The following is a 10,328-nucleotide window of genomic DNA, read 5'->3' as shown; positions in this document are numbered from 1 at the left end:
CGGATAAGGTGCCTAAAGAAGGAAGAAGCCCTTCTTTGTTTTCTCTCTTCTCTCTGGGTGCTGCTGCGGCCTGCTGCCGTCTTTTCCTTTTATAGGCTGAAAGGAGCAAGGAAGAAGAAGAAGAAGAAAAAGCGGATGGCTTTCGGTGCTAATATGGCCAATGGAATGTGTCGATCGACGTCTACTAAACAGCAGCGCAACTTACACACACTTCATCGCTGTAGATATCAATCAATCGGATGAGGTAGGTCTTTTTTCTTTCTCTCTCAAATGGTCGACGCCCATTTTTGGTATGGGACCCGAATAATTTCTCTCGCGTGATTCTCTCCTTATGGATTTCGGTCGTGCACCGCGACCCAATAGTGGTGCCGACCGGAGCCCCTTAATGCCCTCTCTCGTGTCCTATAAGCTGTGTGCCTGTGTGTGTATGTGTGTCTGAGTAGAGGTGTGTGTGTGAGTGAACAGGGTGCGTGTGTGTGGCCTCTTATTCTATTGTTTACTCTCTCACGGGCCACGCCAAACCGGGATCCATCAGACCAAAATAACCTGTGCCACGGTGAACAGGTACTATACACGACAATTGCAGTTATTTCGTTTCTTTCTTTCTTTTTTTTTTTTGAATTCGTGGGGACCAACCAGGAGTAGTACAGAGAGAATCGGTAAATTAACGGACTCCTCTCGACTGGAAACTGCGACGACCATACATTCACCCCTAGAGAGAGTCGGAAGAGAAGTTGATAATGATGCAACTGGTTTTGTGGCTGGCAATCACCATGGATGGTTGTTCACTTGGGTGACAGCAATCGACTAAATGAAAATTTCCCTATTCAATAAAAGCAGTGAAAATCAAAGTCTACTACGTTGACATCCAACCGATTGTCCTGTCAAAAGAAAAGAGCCATTCTTCAAAATTGTCTTCAAAGGGAAATTCTATCGCGAATTTCAACTCTACGCCCGACTAATTAACAACTTTGTGGCTCGTCCTCTATAAGAGAGATGGCAGTTCCTCTTTTTCAATGAATTGTTTGCAACGACAGAAGCGGAAATTTCAAAAGAAAAAAGGGAAAAAAAAACTTGACGCTTTTCACGCCGAATGGGCCGCCAGTACCTGATTGGTGCAACTGTATCTTGTTCACTCACACACACAACGGCATTGAATGATTCATGCATCGCCGACAACTAATACCGCTCATTCGCTTTCAAACCCGGCGATCCGAAAACCATTATAGGGAACGTTGAGGAAACGACAAAGAATGTCTACTACACCGAAATGTATTTTTAAAAAATGTATTTTGTAGCGGCCTGGCGCGTTAGACTGTTAAAGAGCATTATTAATTATGAAGCGATTCATTTTGAAGCGATGAGGTTACATTGGCCGCTTTTGGATTTGGAAGTGAGCTCCTTGTCCGGAATTTCTAGAGGAGCCGATGGATCGTTGACGCAAAACCGGAGCCGACGCAGCAAATTAACCAAAATAACTTTGAGTTTCAACATGGCGTACTTGTGCCCTGATATTTGAAATTAAAGTTAATGCTTAATTACACACGCACAAATAGAACAAAACTTACCGATACAGATGTGAACAAGCGTGTTTTCGGGAAGGAAACGTTCCGGTTTGAAAGATTCCGGCTCGGAGTAAACATCGGGATTGCGGTAAATTATTGAACAAGACTGTTAAGCCCTTTGGTATGGTAAAGTCTCCTAAAGTTAACATTCGGGTATTCAGAGAAACCGGACCGACTAGCTAATTAAACTAAAACCTGTTTGAACATCTTCCGTTAAACGTCGGGATATGAGCGGTAGTTGCGGATACAACCTCATGGTTTCCTTGATGCAACACTACAAATATTTGAACTCAGTCACGTTCTGTGCAGTAACCGGTCGATCATCAGAGTCCTCGAAAATCAGATCAAACTCGTCCATCAACAATTGCTGAGCGACAAAAACAATTACCATCAGCATTTTGATTGGATGCGAATTTTAACACCTGCTGTTCAGGGTGTTTGGCGATGAGTTAAATAAATCAAATTTAAGGTCAATTAGGCCCAAAAGATATAATCATGTTTTATCTTTGTAAAGCAAAGTTTTAACATTTTTATTTAGTCATTAGTATTTAGTCATTTCTGATGGCTTCGTCGTTAAAATCTGGGTTCTCCTCGGATGCTTTAAATAGCAGATCCAGGGGTTAGATTTTAAATAAAATCAGTTAGTATAGTTATAAAAAAGAAGTATAATGAATTTACTTAGTCGTCGAGTACACTCGTTTTCTTCTTCTTCATTTGTGTTGAAACTAATCGAGTCTGACTGGCTTATTTCTCTCCTTTACTTCTTGGAAATTCACGACGGTTTTGAATGGCCTTTTCGATCAAGGTGTTCGTGACCGAGATGTATTGCTTTTCTTGGCGGTAAAGTGAACTCAATTAAAAAAACCAATCCAGTCTTAGCCATGGTTTGTGGAATGCGCGTTGCGTAAAACCCCGCTCTAATCTGTCAATAGAAAACGAAAAATCATTCTGAAAACGACGTTTTTTTTTAAAGCGGTAAAATCTTATCCGTAAAGACCATTTGCATAATTCCTCATTTCCTGTTCGCTCCATGTTTTTTTGTCCCATGGAAGTTCTCGAGTCCGATTAATTTTTAATATTGTTTTTAACGTTAAGTTTTTTAAAATTTTATTTTAAACAACAAACAAAACAACAAACAACAACAAACCGGGGTTTATTACCGCAGAGAATATCAAAAATCAATTTATACGAAATCGGAACGACGTCCAACTCTTTGTTTTGAATTATGCCTTGAATTTTGAATGATGCCTTCAATTTTCAAAGCACATGCGTTGCTCACGTCATTGAACGCATCTACGAAGCCGTTAAGAACCTTATTAAAATGGAACGCTGGTGCCAGCATACGGTGGCGAATTCTCTATTTCTCATCTGTGAACACGAGAATAAATTAAAGAGTACTGAAATTTTATTAATAATATTCGAGTCTCACCTTTAAAGAGGACAAGGCTTTCATCACGGTGAAAGAAATACGTGTGGTTTGCTGATCAGCATCGGGTTTGATAAAATGGACTGAATATTCCAGTGCGAAAGCAAATGCTGTCAATTAACGAAACTTGTGAAATATTTTGAACAGACAACTTGTCTTACCTTGAGCAGCTCAAAGTGAGCCATGAAAACGACAGGGTAGTAAGTGATCCGTATCCGGTAAATGTGCTCATACTGTAGAAACAAATTTGATTATTTTTAATGACAAATTATTTGAATGTAAAAAATAAATAAATGAATTACCTTCAAGAGAATATTTTATCAGGTGGAGGAGATTGCCTAGTACAGAAGAGGTTGATGATGAGTCGTTAAAAGCGGGAACAACGCGCCATATCCAGTTGGCCAGTAAGACGGCCAAGACCAACAAAGCCAATAATAAAGGACCCCAGTCGATCCACGAAATGATCATCATATCTGCAAGTAAGCTGAGGACAAAACAACGTACGTTTCTTTGTATACATTTATTGAAAATAGTGGCCGTTTGCATTGTCGAGTGCTTAGATAACGACCAAAGGAAAAGTAAACAAGAGAACTTACTTGATCTCTTGCTTAATCTTTCCAACGTCGTTATATTTGACTTTGTTCTTCTAAGAAGTTTGTTCAAATTTTAATTGGCTATCATGGGATGAATCAAATAAGGTCGGAGTCTCTTTATCGGACAAAGAGTTTCGTCTTCCCGATGCGACTGATGACAAAAAAACTTTGCGTTCAGTGACTTTGATTTCCAAAGGAACTGATACACTCCACAGCTTCAGGGTGTTTTATTCAGCAAACCGGTAAATGTGCATTTCGTTCGCAACAAAGAATGCCCTGGAGTCTGAGTGGTAACACGTGTGCTGAATCTGAAAAATTCCATTTCTGAAGGTCAATCAAATTCCTATTTCAATTCGAATATCGGAAAGCGAACAAATAATCCAGACATCACAGTAAAATGGCCAACGCATCTTTTTCAGTACATTTACAAGATATCGCATACAGTAACTCAAGTTAGCGGTAAAGAGGCACCAAAAAGAGCTATAACGTTGAGTATGAAGAGAAAGGAATTAAGAAGAAATGACAAACACCAAGTAAGGGCTGTGGATCTGAATGTATAGTATATTCTTCATCCTTTATTTTTTTACATTTTTCCTTTTTTTTTATCCATTAACCATTTTCAAAAAGAGAGTCGTCCTTATTGTCATATTGCTGTCTTAGTCGTCTTCTCGAGTGAAGGGATTAGTGTAAGGCAAGTTTTTAACTGAAACCGAATAGCTTGATGGCGTTGATTGTCGTGGCCATGGCCACTTCTTCCACAGGTCGTTTCATGTAGGCTGCAATCATTTCGACAATTACCGGCAAGGAACAGGGTTCATTGCGCTGGAAGGTGCAGTAACGGTTCAAGAACGAAAGGGATCTGAAAGTCAAAAATGGAAATCAATCTCATTAAAACATCTCGTATTTACAAGTGGGAATAAATTTTGTAGGACCTGTCGCTCAAGGCTTGTTTGATGTTGGCCGGGATTTTCGACCCGCGGACGTTTGGATACATAAACGGGGCATCTGTTTCGATTAACAATCGGTCGAGAGGGATAAGTCCCTTTTCGAGGATCGATCGTACTCCGTCGTCTGACTTGTCTTTCCACAGGAAACCTTAGTAGCAAAGACAAACGAATCACCTGGCTGCACTGCACGGATTTTTTGCACACGTGTTGAGAAATAGAACTGACCTGTCAATCCTATGTAAAGACCCATTTCTAAATATTTCAGCGCCTGGGCGGTCGTTCCCGTGAAACAGTGAAGCACTGCCGGAGGCATGCGATCTTTGAATTTTCCGAGAATCCTTACCATATCATCGTGAGCGTCACGTTCATGTAAAAATAGCGGCTTGCCAACTTCACAAGCCAATTGGACCTGCTTCTCAAACACTTCCATCTGAACATCTTGTGGTGAGAAATTACGATTGAAATCCAATCCACACTCTCCAATGGCAACACATTCTGGGTTGCTAGCCAACTCTTTAATCACATCATAGCAGTCATCTGTCCATGTCTTGGCATCATGAGGATGTATGCCTATTTAAAAGACATTTCAAAGATGAAGGATGAAATGAAGAATGTTTCAAAGTTGATGTTTTCAATGAGAAACCCACCAGCTGATGAGTACAACATTCCTGGGTACAACCTGGTTAGGCGTAAAGCTTCCTTACTGCACTGAACTGAAGCGCCTGTCACCATAATTTTCTTTACACCTGTGAAAGTAATAATTAGTTCAATTAGTTAATATAATTTAATTTCATCAGCCTGAAATACCTGCATCTTTTGCTCTTTCCACTACTGAATCCAGATCTCGGGAGTATTTTGAATTTGTCAGATTAGCACCAATGTCCACAAGAAGGTAACTGGATGCTACTTCATCTTCAATTTGCTTAATTTTCAGGGCTGACATGCCATCTGCAACTTTTTCTGGGTTGTCTGATTTTTCTTTACTGTCTGCCATTCTATCCTTTTGTGGATGGCCCGTCCAGATGTTGACACAACAAGGCAGCAGCCCTAGCCCCACTGTCCAACTGGTGAAAGATGATCTTAGTGGCCTAAACGACAATAACATCTTAATCAAATTACTTTCACTCAATTTCTTTGAATGTAATACTAATATGACTTGACATCATTCATGTCTTACCTATTTTGGCAAAGAATAAACTGTTTTGAAGGTCGAAACTGCACTGTAAAGCTGCCTTGTTGAGAATTGAACTCAAGTGTTCTTTAGTTTGAGGTACCAATCTTAACACATGACATCACTAAATAAGTGACAAGATAAATCTATTTTTAAACGGATGTAAAGTCGCCGGACCGGAATCAGAGGGTCCCAGTGTTTACATTAATCTGACAACTTGCCTAACAGTTTCTTAAAGGGTGCGAGACAAACTTTCATTGAGTAAAATATCAACGAAAAAAAATTTTATTTGATACATTAAAAATTTTATTTATTATCTCTACACTGAAAAATAATTTCGAGAAAAAGTTTAGGTACAATATCAATTTGGCAATATTCGGCAACACTAAGAACAACAACATGTTCTAGAAGCAGACAGCTGGCAGAAAGTTTAAAATGATATAAAATCCTCTGCGCCAGAATGTTGGATTAATTTTTTAAATCCCTGGAAGGACTTTCCACAGTAAGACCTTCAAGTTTACTCAGTTGTCAATGAGATAATGGTGTGATATAGTAAGATTTCAGTTTAATTTTTTGGGAAGTTACAGTTTTTATGGAAGCAATTATAGTAGGGTGCACCTTATAGTGGGATGTGAATGGACCAACCTTAAATCAATTTGGGCAATACAAAAGTCCATTCAATGTTATGTGTTTTCGCGAGATTTTGCCAACTAAATATGGCTTCAGCTTTCAGGTTACTCTTAGCACAAGATTGTTGTTCATATTACTGTGTAAATAATTGCAATGTTTACCACATTTTTTTAGTGCAGAATTGTGGTCCGAAAGTTAACGTTTTTAGCACTTGGACTCGATATATTCGCATTTGCATGTATTACAATTATAAATTTAAAAAAAAAATAGTAAAGTAAAGTCTGGCTCCACAATCTTTGTCTGTCTACAATAAAATTTATCAATGAGTCATCCAAGTCTTATCTTGATACTTTTGACTGACAAACATTTTATATTTACTTGTGGCCTAATTGCCTATTTAGGAAGTCGCCTTATATACGTAATAATGCCTAAACATCGTCGTCTTGATAATACGAAATTTTAATAACATATTGTAGCTAAAAATAAATCGCAGTTGGTTAATAAAAGTACGATCTTTTAACGAGAACTTAAATTTACGATTAGTCCTATTTTTCTAAGCCGCAAGCTACTAAATAGAATTAGTTTGTTAATGTCAACTACTTACTTTGTTGCTGGGCATGAATTTTTATTATTTCGACCAATCAAAAAGCTTTTCAATCCTTATCAGCCTTTTATCTGTGAGTTTTACTGATTTTTGATCTGTTGACACGACACGACAGAGCACGATAAAATATGAAATTTTCATGACTTTGCATCGCAGTAAGGACGACATTACATAAATTTCCAACTTATTAGTAACCCGGTGATGAAGTGGCGTCTCGTCAGTCAGGTAACAAAGCCTTATACGATGAGGTCGTTCGCTCTTCTCCTGGTCATTCTGGCCGTCGCTTTGGCTTGCCCGAGTCAGGTAATTATCATATTTAATGGTTTAACATAAAAGCACGGCATAAAACATTTGTTTAATTTATTTTTAGACCGGGTTCAAGATTACCCAAAAGAGGTCGGTCCAGCATCGAGTGGAGAGCCGGGAAGACGAGCCACGCAATTGGCTTGAAAAAGGTCTTGTGTACCAAATCTATCCGCGTTCTTTTCAAGATAGCGATGGAGATGGCGTCGGTGATTTGAAAGGTATGCACTGAATATGGCAATCGTATTTTCTTCTTTCAACGCTATTATAACATTTGCGTGACTTTAAATTGCAGGCATTATTAGTCGGTTAGATCACTTTGTTCAGTTGGGCATCAACGTTATATGGATTTCCCCCATTTTCAAAGTAAATTAATAATTAAGTAAAAAGTTATTAAACAAATAAATAATTAGGTATATACTTTATATAAAGTCGCCAATGGCAGATTTTGGATATGACATTGCCGATTTCACAGACATCGATCCGATTTTTGGAACACTTCAGGATTTTACCGACCTGACTGCTGCTGCCAAGGCGAATGGTTCTGAAACTACTTTAATTCATCATGGAACAATAATTTTTAATTGCCGTTTTTGATCATTTCTACAGGTATTAAACTGGTATTAGACATGGTACCGAATCACAGCAGCGACGAACACGAATGGTTTATAAAGTCTGTCGATCGCATCGACCCATATACCGACTACTACGTTTGGCTTGACGGAGAAGCACCCGGTGTTCCCCCTACCAATTGGGTATACCTTTTTTTTAAATTATTAGTTTTTAGCTTACCAGCTTGAGATGCTCAAAATGGTTGAATTGAATTATAGCTGAGCGTGTTTGGTGGACCGGCGTGGACATTCAACGAAAAGCGCGGTCAGTGGTATCTTCATCAATTCGTCGCCAAACAACCCGATCTCAACTACCGCAACCCACTGGTCCACGAAGAATTTAAAAACGTTCTTAGGTTTTGGCTAGACAGAGGAACTGATGGTTTCAGAGTTGACGCTGTGCCTCACCTTTATGAAGATCCCACTTTCCCGGACGAGCTGCCATCAGGCGACCCTAATGCCGATCCCGATCAATACGGGTACCTGATTCATGACCAAATTACATGGAACCGACCCGAGACTTACGACGTTATGGCCGAGTTCAGACAAGTCCTTCAAGAGTACGAAGATGGAGATGGACAGCACAGAGCTATGATGACAGAAGCTTACGTTCCTTTGGAAAATGTAATCCAGTTTTATGGAAACGAGTCATTCCGTATTGCCGATTTCCCCTTCAACTTTGCACTCATCAACGGCATCAACAATTGTCTTTACTATTGCGACACAGCTACCAAAGGTTACCCATACAACGGAACTCAGCTCCGTGACACGATCGTCGAATTTTTGAACGCCATTCCCTCTTGGGTCGGCCCGCAAGGAGCCAATTGGGTTTTGGGCAATCACGATCAACGAAGATTGGCCTCGCGATTTGGAGAAGCTCTTGTCGATGGCATGATCATGGTTCAAATGCTTTTGCCCGGTACCCCAGTCACCTACTACGGCGAAGAGATCGCCATGAAAGATCAGTTCATTTCCTACGAAGATACATTAGATCCTCAAGGTTGCCAGATGGGTCCAGATCGCTACGAAAAGTTTTCACGCGATCCCGCTCGCACGCCGATGCAGTGGGACGATACTTTCAACGCCGGTTTCTCGACATCGGACACGACTTGGCTCCCTATGGGTGAAAATTACCCAACTGTCAACGTCAAATTACAGAAAGAAAACCTCGTCTCTCATCTAAACATCTACCGGACACTGGTTGCGCTAAGGCAAGAGGCATCTGTCCTTTACGGCTCTTACGATTTCCCTATCGTCGACGAAGACGCTTTCACACTCACAAGGTACTATTGAATTTTCTAGCTAAACATTTGTCGCACTTTTAATTCCATTTGTTGCTTCGTTAAATGGCAGGCTTCGAACGAACTCTACTAGTTACGTTGTCGTCCTTAATGTAGGACTTGAAGAACGACGTTTCGACCTGTCGGGAGTAGCCGGAATACCGGCAACTGCAAAAGTTGTCGTACGTAGCATTCAAGCCGTTAGTGGAGAGACTCAAATCGGGTATGTGTATTATTGATATTTCACGCTTATAATTTTTTTAATTAAACACTGGGTATCTTTTATTTCTTCTTGTCTTAGGTTTAATATCAATACAGCCGATTTCCCTGTAGGTGCCCAAGAAGGTATTGTCCTCTCTTTCCTTGGCCTGTAAATCCGACCAAAAAATAACCGAAAACATAAGTAGATGATGAGAATTTGATTTGTATTTTTAATTCCAAGACAATTTTATTTGGAATACAGAATGAATGCATTTATTACTTTTGTTATCTGAAGTTAGGACACAATTTAAATCCGCTGATTGTTCTTCTCCAGTTCAACGAGGGTGACGGCCGCAATCGTTCTAGAACTCGAGTTCAACTTTCAGAGAGCACGGTAGATTGGGTTGGACATCACCTGGGATGCTATTCGGTAACTGCAAACTGACATTAACAACGGGGGGATAGCCATTCGAGTCATATCGAGTTGTGACATTTATTGGCAATTGAACAGGCACCATCCGTCGGTTGTTGTCTTCGTTGTGACAATCACAGTCGCATCCACAGTCGCAACGAAATTTTTGTTGTTTTTGATTTTGGTTATAATATTGTCTTCGAAGCTCTTCTGCTTCTTCGAGGGTATCACTTCGTGAACGGCCGTATTTTGGAGTTGTGTCTCTTGTTGCCAAACGAAACGCTTCGCTCATCTTCAGCTTGTTTCGAACAAAGTTTGACGGTTTGCGAGGAATGAGTTTCTCAGACTCTACAGCATCATTGGTCTTGTGACGGTCTGAATAAACATCAAGTTTTTTCGGTTGCTTTCGCTGTTTAATCAAGATCGGGACAGTTTCTGCTTGCGTGACTTCTGGTTCCCATTGATCGCCAGTGTTTTCATCATCCATAAGTTCGGGATTCTCAAAATGAGGATTACTCGCAACATCTAATTCTGATTGAGAGGTTTCCTCAATTGGATCTTCAAGCGTTACTCCCTCATTCAGAT

The 10,328-nt window shown here is 40.0% G+C and overlaps 2 protein-coding genes and 1 long non-coding RNA gene across 4 annotated transcripts; 1 reads left to right on the top strand and 2 right to left on the bottom strand.

The window, feature by feature from the left end:
• Window positions 1-1,283: 1,283 nt before the first annotated feature.
• LOC124312009 lies at window positions 1,284-2,017 on the bottom strand. Its single transcript, XR_006910280.1, has 2 exons — window positions 1,569-2,017; window positions 1,284-1,508 (listed from the first exon to the last, which is right to left on the bottom strand). It is a non-coding gene; the product is annotated as an uncharacterized LOC124312009 (long non-coding RNA).
• Window positions 2,018-4,125: 2,108 nt separating this feature from the next.
• Window positions 4,126-5,930, bottom strand: LOC124352625 (3'-5' ssDNA/RNA exonuclease TatD-like). Of its 2 annotated transcripts, none has more exons than XM_046802174.1 (6): window positions 5,709-5,930; window positions 5,339-5,636; window positions 5,179-5,277; window positions 4,757-5,101; window positions 4,517-4,679; window positions 4,126-4,443 (listed from the first exon to the last, which is right to left on the bottom strand). In XM_046802174.1, exons 2-6 carry the CDS (start codon window positions 5,634-5,636, stop codon window positions 4,284-4,286), a joined length of 1,065 nt encoding a protein of 354 aa, XP_046658130.1. In that variant the 5' UTR covers window positions 5,709-5,930; the 3' UTR covers window positions 4,126-4,283. The 2 variants fall into 2 exon arrangements, with proteins under 2 accessions (XP_046658130.1, XP_046658131.1); XM_046802175.1 differs by having other exon boundaries at window positions 5,339-5,619; window positions 5,709-5,929.
• Window positions 5,931-7,111: 1,181 nt separating this feature from the next.
• Window positions 7,112-9,607, top strand: LOC124352623 (maltase A3-like). Its single transcript, XM_046802172.1, has 8 exons — window positions 7,112-7,239; window positions 7,307-7,460; window positions 7,535-7,605; window positions 7,672-7,780; window positions 7,849-7,994; window positions 8,070-9,133; window positions 9,204-9,353; window positions 9,432-9,607. Exons 1-8 carry the CDS (start codon window positions 7,138-7,140, stop codon window positions 9,502-9,504), a joined length of 1,869 nt encoding a protein of 622 aa, XP_046658128.1. The 5' UTR covers window positions 7,112-7,137; the 3' UTR covers window positions 9,505-9,607.
• Window positions 9,608-10,328: the final 721 nt, after the last annotated feature.

Source organism: Daphnia pulicaria, chromosome 8 (genome assembly GCF_021234035.1).
Source record: "Daphnia pulicaria isolate SC F1-1A chromosome 8, SC_F0-13Bv2, whole genome shotgun sequence".
Lineage (NCBI taxonomy): Eukaryota > Metazoa > Arthropoda > Branchiopoda > Diplostraca > Daphniidae > Daphnia > Daphnia pulicaria.
The sequence above is the reverse complement of the archived record's forward strand: the minus strand, read 5'-3'. Positions and strand labels throughout refer to the sequence as shown.